The sequence below is a fragment of the Oncorhynchus tshawytscha genome, linkage group LG25 (genome assembly GCF_018296145.1).
Source record: "Oncorhynchus tshawytscha isolate Ot180627B linkage group LG25, Otsh_v2.0, whole genome shotgun sequence".
NCBI lineage: Eukaryota > Metazoa > Chordata > Actinopteri > Salmoniformes > Salmonidae > Oncorhynchus > Oncorhynchus tshawytscha.
In genome coordinates this window covers 26,915,146-26,940,822 of record NC_056453.1, presented here as the reverse complement: position 1 = coordinate 26,940,822, position 25,677 = coordinate 26,915,146, and the positions used below count along the sequence as shown (strand labels likewise).

Sequence of the window (25,677 nt, the reverse complement as noted above, 5' to 3'; positions counted from 1 at the left end):
ATGACTCAAGTTTTGAGGGAGCATGCAATTGGCATGCTGACTGCAGGAATGTCCACAGAATTTAATGTTAATTTCTCTACCACAAGCCGCCTCCAACGTCATTTTAGAGAATTTGGCAGTACGTCCTGTCCTGCCTCACAACCGCAGACCACGTAGGGGTGGGGGGGTGGTGGTGGGGGGTTTTGGGTGCTGAGGAGTGTTTCTGTCTGTAATAAAGTGCTTTTGTGGAGAAAACCTCTTTATGATGGGCTGGGCCTGGCCTGGCTCCTCAGTGGGTCCGCCTGGCTCCCAAATGGGTGGGCTATCATTGTGTTTACTTTATAGCTACCTACACAAATAGCTAGCTAGAACAAAGTGTTAATAAGATAAAAATGAATTAAAAAGATTTAAAAGCAATAAATATAAAAGTTGTCCAGTAGGCATCTACCTCAACCACAAGGCTCTCCAGAGGGTGGTGTGGTCTGCACAACGCATCACCAGGGTCAAACTACCTGCCCTCCAGGACACTTACAGCACCCAATATCACAGGAAGGCCAAAAGATCATCACAGACATCAACCACCCAAGCTACTGCCTGTTCACCTCACTACCATCCAGAAGGCGAGGTCAGTACAGGTGCATCAAAGCTGGGACTGAGAGACTGAAAAATAGCTTCTATCTCAAGGCCATCAGACTGCCTACATACAGACTCAAATCAATGGCCACTTTAATAAATGGATAACTAGTCACTTTAAATAATGCCACTTTCATAATGTTTACATATCTTACATTACTCATCTCATATGTATATACTGTAATTTATACCATCTATTGCATCTTGCTTATGCTACTCGGTCATCGCTCATCCATATATTTATATGTACATATTCTTATTCCATGCCTTTAGATTTGTGTGTACTAGGTAGTTGTTGTGGAATTGTTAGATTACTTGTTAGATATTACTGCACTGTCGGATCTAGAAGCACAACAATTTCGCTACACTCGCATTAACATCTGCTAAACATGTGTATGTGACCAATACAATTTGATTTGATTTGATCAATACACCCAGTCAGTACAAAGATACAGGCGTCCTTCCTAACTCAGTTGCCGAAGAGGAAGGAAACCGCTCAGGGATTTCACCATGAGGCCAATGGTGACTTTAAAACAGTTACAGAGTTTAATGTCTGTGATTGGAGAAAACTGAGGATGGATCAACAACATTGTAGTATCTCCACAATACTAACCTTATTGACAGAGTGAAAAGAAGGAAGCCTGTCCAGAATAAAAATATTCCAAAACACGCATCCTGTTTGCAATAACGCAATAAAGTAAAATTACAAAAAATGTGGCAAAGAAATTAACTTTATGTCCTGAATACAAAACGTTATATTTGGGGCAAGTCCAACACAAAACATCACTAAGTACCACTCTTCATATCTTCAAGCATGGTGGTGCCTGCATCGCGTTAAGGGTATGCTTGTCATCAGCAATTTTGGGAGGATAACAGAAACAGAATAGAGCTTAGAACAGGCAAAATCCTAGAGGGAAACCTGGTTCAATCTGCTTTCCACCAGACACTAGGAGATGAATTCACCTTTCAGCAGGACAACAACCTAAAACACAAGGCCAAATCTACACTGGAGTTGCTTACCATGAAGACAATGAATGTTCCTGAGTGGCCTTGTGTTTTAGATTATTGACCTTAATCTACTTGACAATCTATGGCAAAACCTGAAAATGGTTGTCTAGCAATGATCAGAACCAATTTGATAGAGCTTGAAGAATTTTGAAAAGAATAATTGGCAAATGTTGCACAATCCAGGTGCAGAAAGCTCTTAGAGACTTACCCATAAAGCTGTAATTGCTAAAAGTGATTCTACAAAGAATTGACTCAGGGGTGTGAATACTTATGTAAATGTATGTTCAGAGTAATAATATCTAGATGAATGATAAAGACAAAATAACATAATCCACCATAAACGATTAACATAATCCACCTTAACCCAACTCCATATTACAATATTTTCATCAATACGGAATATCCCACTGGGCACGCACAGGTTAAATCAAAGTTGTTTCCATGTCACTTCAATAAAATGAAAATGAACCAACGTGGAACAGACGTTGGATTGAAGTGAAGTTACCAAAACAATCCAGTTGGTGGCAGTATTGTTTCAGCAAAAAGGGACTCTGCTTTTTGATAGTTATTATTTTAACTAACAATTTTGGTTAGAACTGCTCTTTCAATGACATAGACTGACCAGCTGAATCCCGGTGAAAGCTTTGATCCCGTATTGATGTCACTTGTTAAATCCACTTTAATCAGTGTAGATGAAGGGGAGGAGACAGGTTAAATAATTATTTTTTAGCCTTGCAACAATTGTCACATGGATTGTGTATGTGTGCCATTCAGAGGGTGATTGGGCAAGATAAAACATTTAAGTGCCTTGTGTATCAAGAATGGTCCACCACCCAAAGGACATCCAGACAATTTGACACAACTGTGGGAAGCATTGGAGTCAACATGGGCTAGCATCCCTGTGGAACGCTTTCGACACCTTTTAGAGTCCATGCCCTGATGAGTTGAGGCTGTTCTGAGGGCAAAAGTGTTCCTAATGTTTGTATGTAACACATTCTTTACAAGTAATGCATAGCATGTAGTGGTTGACAAAAACTGACATTGTCATTTATTATATCTATAAATAAAATGTGTGATATAAACCTTATTTAGGGCGCTGACAACAAAGTGTTATCATATTTTGTGATGTAAAAACAACAGATGTTCAGTGGGTGCAGCCAAACTATAATGTTGACCTTTTCCTATAAAGGCTTGCTGCAATGCACCAAGAACACAAACATACACAAACACATTGTATTTTTCTTACACACTTTGTGATTCCAACCCAAGAGATGGAAAACCTGTCTGACACAATTTCCTGGTTTCCTCTTGTGAAAGTCAGTTAATCCCGCAAACCACTGCTTGCGTCATGTTCAGAGTAAATACATTGGGCACAAGGACAACAGGGTGGTCTTCTGCTCTGAGCAATTTATTTATCAGCAAGTACAAAAGACACTCTGGAACATCACAGAATACTCAGTGACGCAATGGTCTAGTTAATGAGTAACTCAGGGGTTCAGAGCTATTCGTTTTTTTAAGACAGACAGCAAGTCCACTGCTGACCTCAGTTAGGCTACAGCAATAGCAAGCCATCACAAGGTAAGGCAAAGCTTTCTCAATTCACTTTCAATGTACTTGTACAGAAGTACAGTGTTTGCGTTTATAGAGTGTCAAAAAGCTGTGATTCAGGAGACATGAGAGAGGGAATATGATTTGTCTTAAAAATCTATGTAAAAAATATTGACCTCTGTTTATCAAGATAGTGAATGTCTTGAAGTTTTAAATTAAAACAAGGAGACTTACTCCAGCAACACTTCTGGGTTTTACCATACAATACTGTATTTGTTGGAAACATATTCTGTACCTTGTTTAAGAAAAGGGAAGGAGAAGGGAAGCATTCAAACATAGTGTACAAAAAAGAGAATTTCAGCGTTTTTTTATTTATTTAAATGACCCAATATCTTTGCTTACTGTAAACCTAATCATTAATCCAGGCCATGTATTCCCAGAAAGAGGAGGCTCTTGTGTTTGTTCTGTACTTCCAGAACTCTCATTATTTGGTAGTCATCCAACAAAAATAAGAAAGTACATTTGGCTATGTTTAAGTAACAATATGGAGTGATCATTTGAAAAAAGTGGTATTTATGGATAAGTAGGCCTATCCCACTTAGCATGGACTGACGCTGACGTCTTTTGTTTGGTTCAGTCCGTACCCGCCTTAATTTGGCCCAAACTTAGACGTCTATGTTTGGTTCACGTCCAGACCAGATCAAATTTGACCGATTATAGACATCTATGTTTGGCCCAAATATAGGCCGGTCCGGACCAGACGTCGATGGATGTTGAAATCAAGGCCGGACCGGCCTATATTTGGGCCAAACATAGACGTCTATGTTTCACAAGTTTGGACAGCACAGTACAGTACAGTAGAGCACAGCAGAGTACATTACAGTACTGCACAGTACAGCACAGCAGAGTACAGTACAGTAAATAAAAGTAGAGCATACTACAGTACAGTAGAGTGCAGTACAATACATTAGAGCACAGTAGAGTACAGTAAAGTATAGTTCAGCACAATAGAGTATAGAGTAGTATAATGTATTATATTGTACCCTAATTTACTTGAATGTACTCTACTCTACTGAACTAAACTGTGCTGTACTCTACTGAATTTAACTGTACTGTACTCTACTGTGCTCTACTGTGCTCTAGATAAACAACAGGTAGATAAACAACAACATATCACAGTCATAGAAATAAAAAATATATTTCTGTATATTTCTGTTACTGAGAATGTTATTGTAGTTGAAGTGGTCTGTTGGTTTACTCTATAGGTTGGACTATGTTGCCACCAGTTTTATAAGCTTTAGAAAATGTAATGTAAATGCATGTGATAGATGGGAGCAGATCTTCAGTTGAATGTTACATGGATAGAACAAATATTATTGTGATATAATGCTTACTTATTGAGAATGTATGTGTCGTTAAAATTTGGCCATAGAATCGAGTCTGTAAATTATTTATTTTCAACTTTCATTTAGAACCGAAAATGAACCTGATTTCAACATCTGGAAAATACGTATTTTCAACTTTAAATTGGAACCGAAAATTTACCTGAAATCAACGGTCGGAAAATACATATTTTCAATGTCCAGAAAATTTCCTTTCAATGTCTGGAAAATACATATTTTCAACGCACGGAAAATATTCTTATGTATTTCCACCTATCATTCAGAATCTACAATAAATATATTTTCAATGTCATTTTGCTAACTGGGATGTAAGAGTTGTCTAAGCCAAGTTATTAATTAGCTCCCCTTAGCAGATCTATATAATCAGAATTTAGGGTTGGACGTATGTTTGGATAGTGGCTAAGCTGTTTTTCTTTGTGGTCAGTTCCATATGTACTTGCTACGGCCTAACCTCTAACCCACTGACCTCTGCAGCTGAAGGCGAGCCAGCATCCCATTCACTATCCAAAAAGAAAAGGACAGATAAAGTAAAAATAAATCAATCACTGACAGACAGACCTCAGCCAGTAGCGTAGTGCAATTTCGCTGCCCTACGCTTAGACCCCCGCTTAGCAAGCCTGCATTTTGCCATGAGGCTGAGAGAAAATGTTTCTGTTTAGAGCTAATTTCCTGCTATTCTAAATATTTGCTATGAGGCTGAGAGAAAATGTTGCAATTTTAAAGCTAATTTCCTGTTCTTCTAAACATGTTTTTAATGGCTTATGACGTGTTCATATGCTATCTGGTGTCCTTACCTGCGGGGGTGTGTTCTAGACAAGTGACCTCAGCTCAATGTTCCAGGCAGCCAATCATGATTTGAGATGGTAAACATTGATAACAAAGCCATGGCTTGAAATAGTAACAGGCACTGACAGAATTAACCCTATGACCCTTTTCTATCTCTTCATAGAAATATTCAAAGGAAATTTCTGGCCAAAAAGGCAGAACATGCATCATATATTTTGCCCTCTCCTTTTGCTCTCCTGCCTCTCGGTAGGCCTAGCGAACCGTGTATATGTCCACCCGTTTAACCTCTTCGCCTCTGAGAACGTCAGCTGTGAGACCATCAAAACCGAAGTGACCAAACCTCTGGAGACTGTCCCTTTGACCCCCCTTAACAATGACAGTGTGGTGCCTGACACTCGAGACTTCTCAGGCACTGACAGACTGAAACTGAACGTCCCTCAGCGCACTGCTGTACTGGCAGAGCTGCTCAACTCTCTGGGCCTCCGGATGTACAAGGCTCTGAGCAGCAAGCAAAAGGACTCCAACACCTTGCTCTCGCCCATGAACACCTTTGGCTCTCTGGTCACCTTGTACCTGGGGGCCTCCAAAAAAACAGCCATCCCTTACCAGCAGCTGCTGGGCCTGAACAGGGACACGGACAGAGACGACTGTGTCTCCCTAGTGGACGGCCACAATGTTCTTCGCACTCTGCAGGACATCAATTCCCTGGTGGATGGGCCCAAGGATGAGATCAACACTTGTGTGTGGGCCTTTGCTCGCAAGGGCACTGACCTCTCGAAGGACTTTGTCCAAGGCACCCAGGACTTCTCTGATGCCTCGTACATCAGAGCAGTGGATTTCTCCCAACCCCAGGAAGCTGAGACCCAGATCAACAACTTCATCCAGAAGACATCAGACAGGAAAATCACAAGCCTGTTCAAGGACCTTAGCTCAACCACAGATCTACTGTTTGTCAGCTCTGTCCATTTCAAAGGTAAACACTCATAGTTTTCACACAAGCCCAAAAACACATACAGTACAATAGCAGTGTCAAAATATTGCAGCAGCAGACAAAAACAGTTCCACATCATAAGCAACAAACAAGCTATTTTTCCCTTTTTCAGGCAACTGGAGGAAGGCGTTCCAGACAGAGAAAACTACCATGCAGGAGTTCAAGGTTGATGCAACAACAACTGTCATGGTCCCTCTCATGACCCACACAGGCACCTACAAGTACCTGAATGATAAGGACAGGAAGTGCACCGTGGTGAAACTATCTCTGAGCAAACGGGCCTACATGCTGCTGGTGCTGCCTCACGAGGGGAGCAGCCTGCATGACATGGAGTCTCAACTACAGTCAGACATCATCTCTGGCTGGAACAGGCATCTGAAGGAGGGGTAAGTCAGAAAATATCTGAGCTCCATCTTGCAATGTTTCTGACAGATTTATGTTATCTATGATGACACCTACAAGTGCTGTATTATGTGCTGCATTAAACATTGATAACTATTACTGAAATATTGGAGCTCAATATATTTCTGTCCCGAGGAGAATATCTATTTTTTGACAACTGACACCAGTTCACACTTTGCGCCACAAAGATTTGTGGAAAGACAAAATCAATTGATCAATAGTAAGCTATTTTAAAAGTAGAATCCTTAATTGAAACAATAATAAAGCCGTCACCCCGCCTGTGTTTGGGTAAAAAGCAGAAGTATGGGCCTGGAAAAATGTAACCACTCTCAAATTCAAAGACAGAGCCTATGGATGCAAGGACTGGCCATCCATTATATCAACATTATAATTTTAACCAAGTTTTGAGGCCATACAGTGTTTGTTTACAATTACATTGTTTGCAAACAATGGAGTAAAACAAGCTTATATTTTGGATTCTGATGGGGTTAAACTAAGCTCATGAGGCATTTATAGGTTATATTCTTCAAGAATCAATGGGTATATCATTAATTTATAAGTCCTTAAATGGATGTAGCAACTAAGGATTCCAGCTTTAATGGAACATGTACTGTAGCAGCTATCAGGAATAGGGACAGAAATAAGCACTGTGCAAACTGGTCTGTTGTTTTCACTGTAGGTTCCTGGAACTGTCTCTGCCCAAGTTCTCCATGACAGCCTTGACTGACCTAAGGTCATTGCTCTTTGACATGGCAGCTGAGATTGAGAAAAGTCTGCTGGGTTCAGATGCTGAGTTTGAGAGACTCAGCAGTAAGAAGCCGTTCAGTGTTGATAAGGTAAGATCTAGATTTCCCCCTTAGTGGTATTGGAACAACAAAAATATGTTTACATAAACCTGTGATAGGGAGCAGATAGATACTAAACTAAACAGTACCTTAAACAAATTGCAGCCTACTATGTGTGGTGAATGCAAATAGACAAAAGAGAGAGAATGGGGGACAGAACTGTTTGTACTCTAGTACTCCTATAGTCTTTTGCAATAATTTGTTGGAAACTAATGGTGACTTGGAGCTCATTGTAGTAGTGCATCTCTTCCAGGTGTTCAACAAAGTCATGTTTGAGATGTCTGAAGGTGGTGCTGAGACTCAAGACAAGACCCAAGATGAAGGGGTTCCCCTCAAATTCACTGTCAACAGGCCCTTCTTCTTCGCTATTGTAGAGGGAAACTCCAATGCCATTCTCATGCTGGGAAAAATAAGAAACCCGACTCTTTAGGGCTTCTACATCAACATAACAAATCTGTGACCAACTGCAGAAGAATGCACATGAAAGCCTCCTGGATCAGCAGACTTGCGGGTTTGTACTGACAGATCAATGCAATATTGCATGTTCCCTTACTAGTATGATCATTTATTCCAGGAGTTAAGAACTTATGTATACATCATGCGTCATGTTTGTGAAAAAACACAACATTACGCTGTATTAAGATGTAATGTATTCACATAGAGCACATTCAAATCAAATCAAATTGTATTTGTCACATGCGCCAAATACCACAGGTGTAGACCTTACAGTGAAATGCTTACTTACAAGCCCTTAACCAAAAACGCAGTTTTAAGAAAATCCCTAAAAAAGTAAGAGATAAGAATAACAAATAATTAAAGGGCAGCAGTAAATAACAATAGCGGGGCTTTATACAGGGGGTACCGGTACAGAGTCAATTTGCAGGGGGGCACCGGTGTCGAGGTAACTGAGGTAATTATGTACATGTAGAGTTATTAAAGTGACTATGCATAGATAATAACAGAGAGTAGTAGCAGCAGGGGGTGCAAATAGTCTGGGTAGCCAGATTTGATTCGCTGTTCAGGAGTCTTATGGCTTGGGGGTAGAAGCTGTTTAGAAGCCTCTTGGACCTAGACTTGGCACTCTGGTACCGCTTGCTGTGTGGCAGCAGAGAGAACAGTCTATGACTAGGATGGCTGGAGTTTGACAATTTTTAGGGCCTTCCTGACACCTATATCTAACATTATGCAGATCTTTGTGTCTAATATACATTGTAGAATTACAGCAATGTACTTACTGTTTGCTATGATAAAGGTAGACATGGTTGACAGGATTATTGAAAGGTCTGAATTTGTATATTCTATTATGCTAAGAGTTTGTTTTGTTGCGATTGCATGAATAAAACATTGTTTCTCTATTGTTGAAATGTCCATTTGTCTTGAAAAATCCTTTAAAAAAAAAAGGGAACAGCTACTGACTATATTTCTCCTGAGACTTAAAGGTTTAGATAACATGGGGCTAATAATGACAAACCTCTTCGCAAAACCAGACCGTAAATAATGAAGTCGGATCCCTGTCTCTCAAATGAACTGAATGTCACTGAGCTTTATGATATGCCTTATCAGGTCACCCCTCATAACAGCTGAACTTGAATCACATTTACACAACAACATACAAAGATCGAAAGCTTTTATTACCAAGGTTATTACAACTTTGATTCACCTTATTTAAAAATGTACAATCTCATCCTTCACCAACTCTGTTCACGATGTACAATATCTTTATCCTTCACTAAAAAAGTAGACCAAGAAGCTGCCCTGGTCTACTTTTTGCCAGTATCTCTTTTGTATGATGAAATAACTTGCATTATTGAACATACAGTGAATTCTCAGGCAGGCATAAGGGTTAGGGTTAACCCCCTTTGACCCCATTACATTACACATTTGCTGTTATGGACAGTCAGGGGGCCAGTAAGAAATATTGAATTACTATTGAAAATGAAAATGTTGAAGTTCTCTTGATTTCAATACCATCTTTCATATGATTAGCGTTCAAAATAAATAAGACCCAGTCCCTCATTGTGCTTTCTTCCTTCTAACTACGAGCATACAGATACATTCATATCGGTGCAGGATTATGGTACAGCCTGCTCTGATGGAGTCACGTCCTGTGCTCCTTGGACCAAGTCATTTAGTGTTGAGAACATGGTGATGTCGTCAGGTTGCAGACCCATCTTCTGAATCTGTCATGGGAAACAAACATCAAATTTTATTTGTCACATACACCTGTTGTATTCGGTGTAGGTAGACCTTACAGTGAAATGCTTACTTACAAGCCCTTAACCAATAATACAGTTAAGAAAAATACCCAAAGAAAAGTAACAAATAAAAGTAACAAATAATTAAAGAGCAGCAGTAAAATAACACTAACGAGGCTATATACAGGGGGTACCGGTACAGAGTCAATGTGCGGGGGCACCGCTTTGCCGAGGTAATATTATCCCCAAGCCATAAGACTCCTGAACATCTAATCAAATGGCTACCCAGACTATTTGCATACCCCCCCTCTTTTACACTGCTGCTACTCTCTGTTATTATCTATGCATAGTCACTTTAATAACTCTACCTACATGTACATATTACCTCAATTACCTTGACTAACCGGTGCCCCCGCACATTGACTCTGTACCGGTACCCCCTGTATATAGCCTCGCTATTGTTATTTTACTGCAGCTCTTTAATTATTTGTTACTTTTATTTCTTATTCTTAAAAAAAAAAAAAAAAAAAAAGGTCTACACCTGTTGTATTCAGCGCATGTGACAAATACAATTTGATTGAATATGTACATGTAGGTAGAGTTATTAAAGTGACTATGAATAGATAACAGAGTAGCAGCAGTGTAAAAGAGGGGGGGCGGGGGCAATTCAAATAGTCTGGGTAGCCATTTGATTAGATGTTCAGGGTCTTATGGCTTGGGGGTAGAAGCTGCTTAGAAGCCTCTTGGTCCTAGACTTGGCGCTCCGGTACCGCTTGCCGTGCGGTAGCAGAGAGAACAGTCGATGACTCAGGTGGCTGGAGTCTTTGTGGTATTGGAGGCTTACCATCACAACAATTATTCTGGGGTTTTCCTGACCTGCCTTCCCATTGTTTGAGTTAAACATACTGTCTTTCTATAACACAGTCAAAGGACAAATACAAGATAAGTTTGGGTTCTCTAACAGGGTGAACCCTACCTGCTCTCCCAGGTACTCCACATCCAAGGCCAGCTGCAGGCGGATCTTGCTGTCATCTGTGGGGCCTCCAGTGGTACCTATCGTGTTGGTGGTTGCCGTTTTCCTCGCTTGCTTCAGTCTCTTTAAACTTTCCTCCATTTTTTTTACGGAACTCAAAACATCTGATATGGTTTCAAAATATCTGCCCAATGTCAAGATGGAAAATTAGTATTTTGTGCTTGGTGGAACAGACCAAAAAGCTACTTAAGTTTGTGAGGTTGACTGTCCTTGAATTCAATTCAATTGTTAGTTTGTGTCCTTGTGTGGTGCAATTCTTAGGACAAAACATTGTGACTCACTGCACTGGCCCTAGAGAATCAACCTAATTTTATTAAATATTATTATAACATGTTACCAGGACTAAAAACTTTGGCATGCATTCAAATTGAAAGCTGTATATGTGGACTAGAATTATCTTCACAGGATCTCATTTTCCCATTCATGAAGTGGTCTCCAGCCATCTATTACAGTATACTGTACTTGCCTACACAGGAAGTCTAACAGACAGCAGAGTCCCCCTACCTGTGAGTGCAATCATTGAGTGCGACCCGTAGCCAGTCCTGGGCGATGGAGGGCTTCACCATGTCTTTGGAGTCGCTCAGGAGCTGGTGCAGCGGCCGCAGGGCGTTGTCCATGTAGGCAGAAGCTCTGAAGGGAACTTCCTATACAGTAGATGAAGAACAGGCACATATTTTCAAGCTTGTGACTGCTGTGACTGTGGTGTACTTTTCAATATTTTGGTACTATACAGCAGATGTTCTCTAATAATCTCAGTAACGTTGAAGCCTAATGGGAGCACTGCTCCATTGTCTTGGGAGGATGACGCCTGAGGGGCAGGCCTTCTCACTTTGTTGGTCCTTCGGTATAGTCGGGGGACCTCAGAGGCACTCTTCAGGAAGCGAAAGCACCTCTCAGTTAAATGCTGAGTCATCTTGCTGTTCAGGGTGGGAATGCAGCCAGACAGGGAGGCTTTGGAGTCTTCTAGGGCCTCTGGGGAGAGAACACAGGGCATGGAAGGACACTTGTCAAAAAGGCAATCAAAAGGCACTATATCAACTGACTTGCAGTAAGAGAACAGTAACAGCTGATGGAATAAGTATCATGATTGAACACTGTCTGGAGCAAGGTATCAGTTTGTGCATTTAATCTTTCAAGCATGATGATGATGACGACGTACCTCCAACAATTACAACATTTTTGTACCCAATGACCTCCAGTTTCTGCATAATCATCTTCGAAAGTTCCGGAATCTGTGAGAAAGGCAAATGTTTAATGGTAAAGAAAACTAATGATGCAAAAATAACAAGGTTAACGCAATTGCATATTTATGTTATGTTGCCTACCCCTAAAAGTCATTCTTAAAATTAAAAACCACATCTATTAAGAAATGTGAAAAAAAAAAAAAGGTCTTCTTGGAAGGTAAAACTGACCTCATAAAACTGACCATCCTACCGATCCTCGACTTTGGCAATGTCATTTACAAAATAGCCTCCAACACTCTACTCAACAAATTGGATGCAGTCTATCACAGTGCCATCCGTTTGGTCACCAAAGCCCCATATACAACCCACCGCTGCGACCTGTACACTCTCGTTGGCTGGCCCTCGCTTCAAACTCGTTGCCAAACCCACTGGCTCCAGGTCATCTACAAGTCTCTGCTAGGTAAAGCCCCGCCTTATCTCAGCTCACTGGTCACCATAGCAGCACCCACCCGTAGCACGTGCTCCAGCAGGTATATCTCACTGTTCACCCCCAAAGCCAATTCTTCCTTTGGCCGCCATTCCTTCCAGTTCTCTGCTGCCAATGACTGGAACAAACTGCAAAAATCACTGAAGCTGGAGACTCATATCTCACTCACTAGCTTTCAGCACCAGCTGTCAAAGCAGCTCACATATCACTGCACCTGTACATAGCCCATCTGTAAATAGCCCATCCAACCACCTCATCCCCATACTATATTTATTTCATTTATCTTGCTCCTTTGCACCCCAGTATCTCTACTGGCACATTCATCTTCTGCACATCTACCAATCCAGTGTTTAATTGCTATATTGTAATTACTTCACCACCATGACCTATTTATTGCCTTACCTCCCTTATCCTACCTCATTTGCACATACTGTATATAGACATTTCTACTGTATGTTTGTTTATTCCATGTGTAACTCTGTGTTGTTGTACGTGTCGAACTGCTTTGCTTTATCTTGGCCAGGTCGCAGTTGCAAATGAGAACTTGTTCTCAACTAGCCTACCTGGTTAAATAAAATTAAATTTAAAAAATACAGTACAAAACTTAATTGGCTTATTTTGCAGGATCTTGGTCATGATTGGTCCATATCACTACCTGGTCCTGTAGTTTGTCCACATCGGAGGCTATAAAAACCAGCTGTTTGGTAGATAGGGTTGCTGGGCTGCCACTCTCACTGCCCCCATCATCCTGAGAGGTGCGACTGGACGTGGAGGAGGCGGAGCTGGGGAGGGGCCTAACAGGGTCTTTACTGACCTCCATGGAGGGAGATTTAGTCAGCATCTAGGAGACAGGGTCCAGAAACACCAATCATGACAACTTAATAGGACCAGCATTTCCTTTCATAGTATACACACACATGTTCATTCCTGCTGCTTTAAAACACTGGAATACTGACATATGCTGCAGGCTACATTGAACTCTAGATTAATAGAGGTATCACTGAATCCATAGACACTATGTACACTAGCATTAATATTGTAGTGGAAAGGTTGGGTTTCCATGTTGGAGGAATTTTGGGTTGCCCTGTTTGAGGAAAGTTGGGTTCCCATGTTGGAGGCTGTACCTCAGTGAGGAACTTGGAGTAGCGTGAGATGAGCTGCAGGGTGAGCTTCCAGAAGCGGTGAGACAACGGGGGCAGGTAGACCTTTTCCGCCCAGCACCTGACCAAGCTGTTCCACAGCACCTGGGACACCAGCAGGTGGTAGCAGCTGCCCGCTGAGGAATAGAGTGTGTAAGGGGGGTGTAGGGAGCAGGTAATACAAGCCAGCATGTAATATTGCCTTTTGTGGTAATGATTAATGAAATATAACTTATCCATTTATACATTAAAGTTGAGTATAGCTACTAACCTGGTGCTGCCTCTAACCCATCAGCAATAGCATTCTCTAAACATGCAGCAATTTCCTTGTACCTGTGACAGAGATCGGGAACAACAAGTTAATGCATCGCTATTAAACACGTATAAGCTAGCTTGCTTATTTTGAGCAAAACAGTTCTAAATTGATTTTTCCAATCTCCATTTTTGTAGAAATGGTATTGCAAAAGAGGATGATTATTCTTTACAATAAGATAAATAGCAAAGCGCATTCTCAAAACAATCTTGACTGTAAAACAGATAGCAACAGCCATTACACAACATGCAGCTGTGATGGAATTGAAAGCAGACCATTTGAAGCATGTGCAGCATGATAGACTTTCCATTGTGAAATGTGCAGAGGCTGGTTGACAAACAGTGCAAGGCACAGAGAGTCCAACAACCTTCACGTTGACTCTATAGAGGATCAATATTTCCTTAGAGGGGGTATTCATCAGGAGCCTTGTGTTGGACACAGTTACTTATAACCCGTAACTGTCCATCTTCTTATCTCTATGCGTAACATGATATCAGCACAATATCCAGGAAGTAAAACTGGACATCAGCAGGGTAGGTGACAATTAAATGGTGCAAAATCAAGCACAGAAGGTCAGTACAGGATGCACAGAAGTCAAAGGTCATGGAGCACGCAGCTACTCACCGGAGCTGGAAGTAGACAGGTAGGTTCCACTTGTTGTGGAAGCTCTGATAGGAGGCGTGAGCTCTCAGTCTCCTCACACTGGCTTGGGAGCCACACTGCCGATCAAACTTCCTCACAAAGTCCATGCTGATTGTGTACCTCTGCAAAATAGATACAGACATGAACTGAATGAGAATCTGGTCACTCTCTCCTACTAGTAGAGTAGGACTTGTCAGGGTCAGTGTTTCCATTACTATTTTCATTGTATTTCCAAGCGCTGTTGAACTCTGCCAAAGAGACTGGCTTCTAATGGTTTTATATGACGCCATAGGACTACTTTGATGCCAGAAGAACGAGATTGGGTCGTTACAGTATGTACCTCATAAAAGGTGTCAGGGTTGCCCGCGTTGAAGAGAGAGGGGATTCTCTCCTCGATACCTTTGATGATTTCAGGCCAAACGGAGTTCACCAAGAAGTCGTATCCAGGCACTATGTCAGCCTTTTCACTGGACAGACAGCAGAAAACAAAGACACGAGAAAGAACAAATAAGAAATTCTTAGGTTATGAACGTAACTTAAATAAAATTGTATTTGTCACACACGCCGTGAAATGCTTACTTACAAGCCCTTATTAATCAACTAGACAGTCTTACTAAAATAGAGTTAAGAAAATGTTTACTAAATAAACTAAAGTAAATAGTCCGGGTGGCCGTTTGATCAATTGTTCAGCAGTCTTATGGCTTGGAGGTAGAAGCTGTTAAGGAGCCTTTTGGACCTAGGCTTGGCGCTCTGGTACCGCTTGCCGGTGCGGTAGCAGAGAAAACAGTTCATGACTTGGGTGACTGGAGTCTTGGAGAATTTTTTGGGCCTTCCTCTGACACCGCCTAGTATAAAGGTCCTGGATGACAGAAAGCTTGGGCCTAGTGATGTACTTGGCTGTACGCACTACCCTCTGTAGCGCCTTATGGCCATTCTACCATATACTTTCTTATATCTGTCGGGAGAAATGCCTTCAGAACATTGACATCCAGCTCAGCTATGGCGGGTACCTTGAAATGGCCATTCCAGTCACCTCGCGCAGCAGTCTACAGTGATGCGGCACAAACTCTAAGAGCTTGGTGTACATTATTTGAAGGCCATTGGGGGTGGACTTGACCAGCTGTTCAACGATGACCTGTTGACAACAAAATAGTCAGGTAAAGTACTGTTTATGTAGAGGAAGCATAGAATTCATCTCTGAAGAACACAGTACATTAAGTTCTTGAATTGTCCATTTCCGCATCATTTCGTAAATATATTGGTGAGCTGGACACTAAGAGAGTGTCCCAGAAACCAGATTAAGTTTACGCCTAGACTTAAATGCAATTAAAAATCATGATTGTTAGTCCAGGAGTAGGCTTAATCTGGATATGGGACACTAGCCCTAAACGCTCTTCTTTATATGCTATTTAGCAGATGCTTTAAAGTCATGCGTGCATACACATGGGTGGTCCCGGGAATCGAACTCACATTCCTGGCGTTGCAAGCACCATGCTCTACCAACTGAGCATACAGGACCTAATCCTGACGGTTCCGCTCCCACACAACCTCACCTCATCCATGTAGGGCTTGACCAGGACTTGTCCCACCAGCGCCTCTGCATCCCTGGTCTTGTCGATGGTGGCGTAAGTGCGTAGGCAGTGACGCACAATATCCACATTGGAGGTCTGGAGGCCCTGTATAAGGAGCCCCTCCAAAGACTGCTGTAGCATGGACGTGATGCCGGAAATACGCTACAACAGATCGTACACAGACACAGTGTCAGTAAAGGAATCTTGGGCAGGCACGGCCATTTTCAACCATTAACCTTAATCTAGTTTGTGTACTGAAAATCAACCCCAGAAATGCAATGGTGCTGTCAGTGTTGAATAATACGACCTGACTTACAGGCCTGACTTTGTCCAGCAGAGGCATGCCCTTGCTTTGGACAGCATGGAACTGCAGCTGGTTGAACTCTGTGGCAATCCGCTCCAGAATCTGGCCAGCTAAGAGAGGACTACAAAGCAAAAGAAACAGCAAACTTAGAAACTGAAACATACACCAATATATAGAATACATAACATGATGAATATAGCTGACATAGCTATAAGGATAGGGGTAGGCCCTGAAATGCTGGCTGGATGCCATATTCTCATAAAATATTAAAAGCTAGGTCAAAATGAAAGTTTCAGTCTGGGATCTTAAGCACATATTGTACGAATAGGATACGTAACATATCATAAGAATTGCCCAAAAAAGAAGGATGTAAACATATCACACAAAGTGGATGACATAGTACACAATTGAATCTCAGTTACACAAAAGTCAAATTATCTGGGAAAAGTTAGCAAATTATTATTATTTTTTACTTCTGGAGGAAATGCAGTTAATAATTGTGAGTCTCTTCCCTCGCTAATGGAAAAACTGTTGGCCAAACCCCCCCCTTACACTAACTTAGCCCGTGTTTATCATGGCCAAAAAGCACATTTTGGTATTCATGAATTTTTACGATATAGCCAAATTTGACTTTGTGGCTGTGGAATCTAATGGAAACATTTATCATCCGTACACAGGCACTGCACCAGTTTACGCACCGCCTTCGCCCAATCCCGATTCGTTCATATAATCTATACACAATTGAATGAAGTAGCACAAAAAAAATGGGGACCCGTTTTGGCTAGTGAGCACCACTTTCAAGACTACTGGTTTAAATTACAGAAATGTTCTGGAGCATCACTTGTTTTGGTACTTTTTACACCTTTTTCTCCCCAATTTCATGATATCCAATTGGTAGTTACAGTCTTGTCCCATCGCTTCAACTCCTGTACGGACTCGGGAGAGGCCAAGGTCGAGAGCCATGCATCCCTGGAGAATCACTTTAAAAAATGGGGTAATGGCTTCTTTCTGTGACCTTGCCTCATCACTAACTTAGATGCATCCGTATATTAGAGACTATAATATGTCATATCAGCAAAAAGCTGATGCAATCCTTTTTTTTTTTTTTACATACCTGCTTATCTCAAGAGATGTTGAGTCTTTTGAGTTCTGAGAATGTAGGATTTTTTCAATCTTTTCTACTGATCGAACAACTTGGATGAGTCTTGTGACACACATCTTGTATAGGGGAACAAAAAAATGAGAAACATGACCGTTTAAACAGACTCATCTCTAGCATCCAGCTACACACATACAAATATACTGTATTTTACAGAAACACAAATGTCTGAAATGGTAGACATACACTATATATTTTTTAAAGTATGTGGACACCCATTCAAATTAGTGGATTCAGCTATTTCAACCACACCCATTGTTGACAGGTGTATAAAATCGAGCACACAGCCATGCAATCTCCATAGACAAACATTGACAGTAGAATGACCTTACTGAAAAGCTCAGTGACTTTCAAAGTGGCACTGCCATAGGATGCCACCTCTCCAACAAGTCAGTTTGTCAAATTTCTGCCCTACTAGAGCTGCACCAGGTTCTGTAAGTGCTGTTGTTGTGAAGTTGAAACATGTAGGAGCAACAACGTCTCAGCCGCGAAGTGGTAGGCCACACAAACTCACAGAACTGGACCGCCAAGTGCTGAAGCTTAAAAATCGTCTGTCCTTGGTTGCAACACTCACTAACGAGTTCCAAACTGCCTCTGGAAGCGACGTCAGCACAATACCTATTCGTCGGGAGCTTCATGAAATGGGTTTCCATGGACGTGCAGCCGCACACAAGCCTAAGACCACCATGCGCAATGATAAGCGTCGGCTGGAGTGGTGTAAAGCTCGCCACCATTGGAAATGCGCTCTCTAGCGTGATGAATCACGCTTCACCATCTGGCAGTCCAATTTTTTATGGTTCGGGCTAGGCCCCTTAGTTCCAGTGAAGGGAAATCTTAACTCTACAGCATACAATGACATTCTAGACAATTCTGTGCTTCCAACTTTGTGGCAACCGTTGGGGAAGGCCCTTTCCTGTTTCAGCATGAAACACAAAGCGAAGTCCATACAGAAATAGTTTGTTGAGGCCTCCCGAGTGGCGCAGCAGTTTAAGGCACTAGATCGCAGTTCTAGAAGGGTCACTACAGACTTGAGTTCGATCCCGGGCTGTATCACAACTGGCCGTGATCCGGAGTTCCACGGGGCGGTACACAATAAGCCCAGCGTCGTCTGGGTTAGGGGAGGGTCTGGCCAGGGGGGCTTTACTTGGCACATCGCGCACTAGCGACTCCTTGTGGCGGGCCCGGCGCCTGCAGGCTGACCTCTGGTCTGGTGAACAGTGTTTTCTCCGACACTGGCTTCCGGGTTAAGTGGGCGGGTGTTAAGACGCGTGGTTTGGCGGGTTATGTTTCGGAGGACACATGACTTGACCTTCGCCTCCCGAGCCCGTTGGGGAGTTGCAGCGATGAGACAAGATTGAAATTGGGGAGGAAATGGGGGTAAAATACAACAAAAATATAATAATGGTTTGTCGAGATCGGTGTGGAAGAACATGACTGGCCTGCACAGTGCCTTGACCTCAAACCCACTGAACACTTTTGGGATGAATTTGAATGTCGACTGTGAGCCAGGCCTAATCGCCCAACATCAGTGCCCGAACTCACTAATGCTCGTGGCTGAATGGAAGCAAGTGCCTGCAGCAATGTTCCAACATCTAGCGGAACACCTTCCCAGAAGAGTGGAGGCTGTTATAGCAGCAAAGGGGGGACCAAATACATATTAATGCCCATGATTTTGTAATGAGATGTCCGACAAGCAGGTGTCCATATACTTTGCGTCCTGTAGTGTATAACCTTGAGAGTGCCACGTTATGAGTCATAATACCCATAAAACCCAGAGGTCAAACGCATACTTTTGGTCATGTAGTGTATAAATCCAGGTTAACAAACCTTTTTGTTTTGCAAGTCATCTTGCTTTGATAGCTGGTTGTCAATGGCTTGGATCACCTCACTTACAGATGTTCTCAAGCTCTGAAAAAAATAAAAGGGAGAAAGACACAACATACATAAATAGGACAAAGTGTGTGACCAAGGCAACAGCAATGAAGGTGAAATCAATGCATCATAATATGAAAAAAAATAGTCAAACAGGGCACATACCAGTACCTCTTCCTGCAACTGACCCAGTGGCACTGATAGCTGGTTCAGGGCTTTGTCCATTCCAACCTAAATAGATGATACATTTTTTATTTTTTTATTTCACCTTTATTTAACCAGGTAGGCCAGTTGAGAACAAGTTCTCATTTGCAACTGCGACCTGGCCAAGATAAAGCATAGCAGCGTGAGCAGACAACACAGAGTTACACATGGAATAAACAATTAACAAGTCAATAACACAGTAGAAAACAAAAGGGGGGAGTCTATATACAATGTGTGCAAAAGGCATGAGGAGGTAGGCGAATAATTACAATTTTGCAGATTAACACTGGAGTGATAAATGATCAGATGGTCATGTACAGGTAGAGATATTGGTGTGCAAAAGAGCAAGTAAATAAATAAAAACAGTATGGGGATGAGGTAGGTGAAAATGTGTGGGCTATTTACCAATAGACCATGTACAGCAGCAGCGATCGGTTAGCTGCTCAGATAGCTGATGTTTGATGTTGGTGAGGGAGATAAAAGTCTCCAACTTCAGCGATTTTTGCAATTCATTCCAGTCATAGGCAGCAGAGTACTGGAACGAAAGGCGGCCAAATGAGGTGTTGGCTTTAGGGATGATCAGTGAGATACACCTGCTGGAGCGCGTGCTACGGATGGGTGTTGCCATCGTGACCAGTGAACTGAGATAAGGCGGAGCTTTACCTAGCATGGACTTGTAGATGACCTGGAGCCAGTGGGTCTGGCGACGAATATGTAACGAGGGCCAGCCGACTAGAGCATACAGGTCGCAGTGGTGGGTGGTATAAGGTGCTTTAGTGACAAAACGGATGGCACTGTGATAGACTGCATCCAGTTTGCTGAGTAGAGTGTTGGAAGCCATTTTGTAGATGACATCGCCGAAGTCGATGATCGGAAGGATAGTCAGTTTTACTAGGGTAAGCTTGAGTGAAGGAGGCTTTGTTGCGGAATAGAAAGCCGACTCTTGATTTGATTTTCGATTGGAGATGTTTGATATGAGTCTGGAAGGAGAGTTTGCAGTCTAGCCAGACACCTAGGTACTTATAGATGTCCACATATTCAAGGTCGGAACCATCCAGGGTGGTGATGCTAGTCGGGCATGCGGGTGCAGGCAGCGATCGGTTGAAAAGCATGCATTTGGTTTTACTAGCGTTTAAGAGCAGTTGGAGGCCACGGAAGGAGTGTTGTATGGCATTGAAGCTTGTTTGGAGGTTAGATAGCACAGTGTCCAATGATGGGCCGAAAGTATATAGAATGGTGTCGTCTGCGTAGAGGTGGATCAGGGAATCGCCCGCAGCAAGAGCAACATCATTGATATATACAGAGAAAAGAGTCGGCCCGAGAATTGAACCCTGTGGCACCCCCATAGAGACTGCCAGAGGACCGGACAGCATGCCCTCCGATTTGACACACTGAACTCTGTCTGCAAAGTAATTGGTGAACCAGGCAAGGCAGTCATCCGAAAAACCGAGGCTACTGAGTCTGCCGATAAGAATATGGTGATTGACAGAGTCGAAAGCCTTGGCAAGGTCAATGAAGATGGCTGCACAGTACTGTCTTTTATCGATGGCGGTTATGATATCGTTTAGTACCTTGAGTGTGGCTGAGGTGCACCCGTGACCGGCTCGGAAACCAGATTGCACAGCGGAGAAGGTACGGTGGGATTCGAGATGGTCAGTGACCTGTTTGTTGACTTGGCTTTCGAAGACCTTAGATAGGCAGGGCAGGATGGATATAGGTCTGTAACAGTTTGGGTCCAGGGTGTCTCCCCTTTGAAGAGGGGGATGACTGCGGCAGCTTTCAATCCTTGGGGATCTCAGACGATATGAAAGAGAGGTTGAACAGGCTGGTAATAGGGGTTGCGACAATGGCGGCGGAAAGTTTCAGAAATAGGGGGTCCAGATTGTCAAGCCCAGCTGATTTGTACGGGTCCAGGTTTTGCAGCTCTTTCAGAACATCTGCTATCTGGATTTGGGTAAAGGAGAACCTGGAGAGGCTTGGGCGAGGAGCTGCCGGGGGCAGAGCTGTTGGCCGAGGTTGGAGTAGCCAGGCGGAAGGCATGGCCAGCCGTTGAGAAATGCTTATTGAAGTTTTCGATAATCATGGATTTATCGGTGGTGACCGTGTTACCTAGCCTCAGTGCAGTGGGCAGCTGGGAGGAGGTGCTCTTGTTCTCCATGGACTTCAGTGTCCCAGAACTTTTTGGAGTTGGAGCTACAGGATGCAAACTTCTGCCTGAAGAAGCTGGCCTTAGCTTTCCTGACTGACTGCGTGTATTGGTTCCGGACTTCCCTGAACAGTTGCATATCCCGGGACTATTCGATGCTATTGCAGTCCGCCACAGGATGTTTTTGTGCTGGTCGAGGGCAGTCAGGTCTGGGTTGAACCAAGGACTGTATCTGTTCTTAGTTCTGCATTTTTTGAACGGAGCATGCTTATCTAAAATGGTGAGGAAGTTACTTTTAAAGAATGACCAGGCATCCTCAACTGACGGGATGAGGTCAATGTCCTTCCAGGATACCCGGGCCAGGTCGATTAGAAAGGCCTGCTCACAGAAGTGTTTTAGGGAGCGTTTGACAGTGATGAGGGGTGGTCGTTTGACTGCGGCTCCGTAGCGGATACAGGCAATGAGGCAGTGATCGCTGAGATCCTGGTTGAAGACAGCGGAGGTGTATTTGGAGGGCCAGTTGGTCAGGATGACGTCTATGAGGGTGCCCTTGTTTACAGATTTAGGGTTGTACCTGGTGGGTTCCTTGATGATTTGTGTGAGATTGAGGGCATCTAGCTTAGATTGTAGGACTGGCGGGGTGTTAAGCATATCCCAGTTTAGGTCACCTAACAGAACAAACTCTGAGGCTAGATGGGGGGCGATCAATTCACAAATGGTGTCCAGGGCACAGCTGGGAGCTGAGGGGGGTCGGTAGCAGGCGGCAACAGTGAGAGACTTATTTCTGGAGAGAGTAATTTTCAAAATTAGTAGTTCGAACTGTTTGGGTATGGACCTGGAAAGTATGACATTACTTTGCAGGCTCTCTCTGCAGTAGACTGCAACTCCTCCCCCTTTAGCAGTTCTATCTTGACGGAAGATGTTATAGTTGGGTATGGAAATCTCTGAATTTTTGGTGGCCTTCCTGAGCCAGGATTCAGACACAGCAAGGACATCAGGGTTAGCAGAGTGTGCTAGAGCAGTGAGTAAAACAAACTTAGGGAGGAGGCTTCTGACATCAAGTATGCCCAGTATGCCCATTATTCTCTAACTACTACTGTAGTTATTAGGCCTAATTGACATTTAAAAGTCCTGATCTTAGCTGGAGCAACTGTTTGAAAGAACAAACAGGCATCTCATCATCACACCCATTTAGATTGCTACATCCATACTGAGCAGATTCCGCTGATGCTCCCATTTTCTTTCAAGTGACATCGTTATAAAATAGGATTGCCAACTTGCCAACAAATGCATGGTTGTAACGTTCATTAATGCCACGTATGGGTGGGGGACACTGCAACATCTTGGACGTGACAGCCATAGGAACCTACCAGATTGGTGGAGAGGTTGACAAAGTCTGCATAGTCTTTGTTGATGAGCTCCACCATGGCTGTTTTGAGCAGTTTGTAATACATTTCAAGGTCCTCGCGCATCTCCTCCAGCTGGACATGCTTTCTGCAATCAGCAACAAACTGATCCACGTCGAAGTCATCCTGAATGCAACAGAATATGAAGAAGAAAACATGTATCATGATTGATCATGTAGTTAGCTAGCCAATGCTTATGCAAAATCTGTCCAGCAGAAACTAACTTGCTAGCTGCTTGCCATTTCTAATCGGGCATTAACAGTTTGATGAAGAAGGTAGATAGCTAAATACGAGGAGACAAATTTAGGCGTATATAATTAGTGTCTTTTCAAAATGTGATAACATGGAATGAAGCCAGTTTGGCTGATCACTGCTAGCTGACCTATGGCAATACAAGCTAACGTTAGCTTGGAAAAGTGACATTATCTTAGCTACTGTTAGCTAACTACCTTCATAAACACGTCCTTGTCGAAACAGAGAGAATCCGGCCCCTTTGGCAGATTCATTTTTCTTTCGTACTATCCTTGAAATCGATAAAGGCTGGATATGTAGTTATAATATAAAGTTTTAAAAAAGGTTGCTAAATCATTTCTGAAGAGGGGAAAAATACTGAAATTATACTTCCGCAAACATGGCAATGTACCACCACAGATAGAACAATGAGACAGATATTTCACCGGATGTATAATGTGAAGCATCCGGTTGGTGTTTCCACTCACTACCAAATATGGTGATGAGAGGAAGTCCATTGGCCAGCATTCGGAGAAGATTTTTCTCATTTATGAAACATTTGATCTCAATGCAGTTTTATTTTTCCAAAACTAGTATCTGTTACAGAGTGGGCTACGTTTTGTAACTTTAACCTGTGCCAAAGTTTTAAAAAAAATGGTCGTTTAGGAGTGCAAGGGCAAATTGAGTTATTGCACACGCGCACTTCAAAGAAAATATGCAACTACATTGTAGAACGCGCCAATAGGCTGTCGCTAGCTCGTGCTTGGCTCTGTCAACCTCCTTGCGTGTTCTGCACACTATGATTCATTTTCTATCTTGGGTTAGTTACAGAAATCTTTGCAACCATACCAACAAGTAAGATGACTGGGGCGACCCCGTCTATTGCACCCCCACAGGGCGCCAAGGGGAACGCTGTTTGTTTTAGTCTAAGCATGGTGGTCTTAGAAACAGATTTTATCATACAAATCCTGACCTGCTGTTGCTCTCCTTTTCACAGGATATCATTCAACATTTTCAAAAATGACTTTAAATGGTTCCTGTTATTGCAATGTCATTGAATAATCATACATGTATTTTACATTCATATCATAAGCAAAAAATCAATTTATGGGGTATATGCAGGTTCTAACCGCATCAGAACACAATTCTGTTTTAATACCGTAAGATTTGACGTTACAGTGAGATAACAACGCTATTGGCCAGTACAGGAGAGCAACCAGGTCAGCTGACATGTAGATACCGCGTATTCTGTGAGGTCTCTACACAGTACGAGCCACCAACGAAATTGCTGGCCCAACCAGGATGCGCAGAGAGTGATAAATATTGATTATTTCGGTCTCTGTGCGCAGCGCGGAGGGGAACTTCAGTAGCCTTGATGAGGACAGCTCCCCTCCGGTCGATGCTTTGAAGAAAGGGGAGAGCCGAAGTTATCGTATTACAAGTCAAGTCTGCAGTAGGCCTAGAATAATTATCAAACGCGCACAGTGGGGAGTGGACTGTCATCTCCCGTGGGTAGGTGTGTGTGGCACGGGTTTTTCCCAGTATAGTTGCATGCCGAATATTGTGCGGTGTGGTAAGCTACCAAGTGCATCGACGAGCGATGGCGGAATGTGGAATGAAGGCGCTGTCTGTCCTGGAGGCGGCCCGCTCACGCTACGAGAGCTTGCAGATTTCAGATGATGTTTTTGGGGAATCGGGAGATGACAGTAGCGACAATCCCTTTTACAGCACTTCGGGTGACTCGAATTCGGATAACTGTTGCTTGGAGGCCGGGGATGATCCAAGGGCAGGTGAGACTGGGAATTGTCAAAACGGAGGTCCACCCGGGTCTATCTCAAAGACTCAAGCAGAGGAGGATGGATGGAGCGACACACTGCAAGATATCACGGTGGCCCCCTACAACGACACATATGGTATGTCATTTCAAGAATAAAGCCTGGCTTGAATTAATAGGTTAAGGTCATTATCTCCATCGTGTGTGTGTGGGGGGGTTCTCTATCTCGTGAGCGTCCATCTAATGAGTAGCCTATGATTGTAGGTCCTGATTGAACAGCAGGCCCAGAGAGTGAGAGAGGAAAAAAAGGCAAAGTTTCCTTTTAATAAAGGATCACAATATGGATGAATTGCTTGGAGAATTGTGGCTTATATGATTGGTCAGAATCTTAGAAACAGTGAAGTGGCAGTCTGGGAATGTGG

At 42.8% G+C, this 25,677-nt stretch overlaps 3 protein-coding genes across 4 annotated transcripts in view; 2 read left to right on the top strand and 1 right to left on the bottom strand.

Annotated features, from left to right (window-relative positions):
- Window positions 1-3,008: 3,008 nt before the first annotated feature.
- On the top strand, window positions 3,009-8,097 carry agt (angiotensinogen). The gene is made up of 5 exons (XM_024388150.2): window positions 3,009-3,198; window positions 5,521-6,330; window positions 6,461-6,734; window positions 7,430-7,586; window positions 7,849-8,097. Exons 2-5 carry the CDS (start codon window positions 5,559-5,561, stop codon window positions 8,023-8,025), a joined length of 1,380 nt encoding a protein of 459 aa, XP_024243918.1. The 5' UTR covers window positions 3,009-3,198; window positions 5,521-5,558; the 3' UTR covers window positions 8,026-8,097.
- Window positions 8,098-9,208: 1,111 nt separating this feature from the next.
- On the bottom strand, window positions 9,209-23,915 carry cog2 (component of oligomeric golgi complex 2). Of its 2 annotated transcripts, none has more exons than XM_024388149.2 (18): window positions 23,700-23,915; window positions 23,215-23,376; window positions 19,660-19,725; window positions 19,450-19,530; window positions 17,578-17,681; window positions 16,476-16,584; window positions 16,142-16,321; window positions 15,599-15,723; window positions 14,929-15,055; window positions 14,571-14,710; window positions 13,905-13,966; window positions 13,619-13,770; window positions 13,150-13,335; window positions 11,983-12,055; window positions 11,653-11,795; window positions 11,328-11,467; window positions 10,767-10,947; window positions 9,209-9,775 (listed from the first exon to the last, which is right to left on the bottom strand). In XM_024388149.2, exons 1-18 carry the CDS (start codon window positions 23,754-23,756, stop codon window positions 9,668-9,670), a joined length of 2,196 nt encoding a protein of 731 aa, XP_024243917.2. In that variant the 5' UTR covers window positions 23,757-23,915; the 3' UTR covers window positions 9,209-9,667. The 2 variants fall into 2 exon arrangements, with proteins under 2 accessions (XP_024243917.2, XP_042162121.1); XM_042306187.1 differs by having other exon boundaries at window positions 19,666-19,725.
- A 747-nt stretch (window positions 23,916-24,662) lies between these two features.
- The window catches only part of LOC112224537 (piggyBac transposable element-derived protein 5), a 32,001-nt gene continuing 30,986 nt past the window's right edge, over window positions 24,663-25,677 (top strand). The window contains exon 1 of the mRNA XM_024388148.1: window positions 24,663-25,394. Within this exon, the coding sequence (XP_024243916.1) occupies window positions 25,082-25,394 (313 nt within the window). The 5' untranslated portion in view covers window positions 24,663-25,081. The remainder of the gene's footprint in view (window positions 25,395-25,677) is intronic.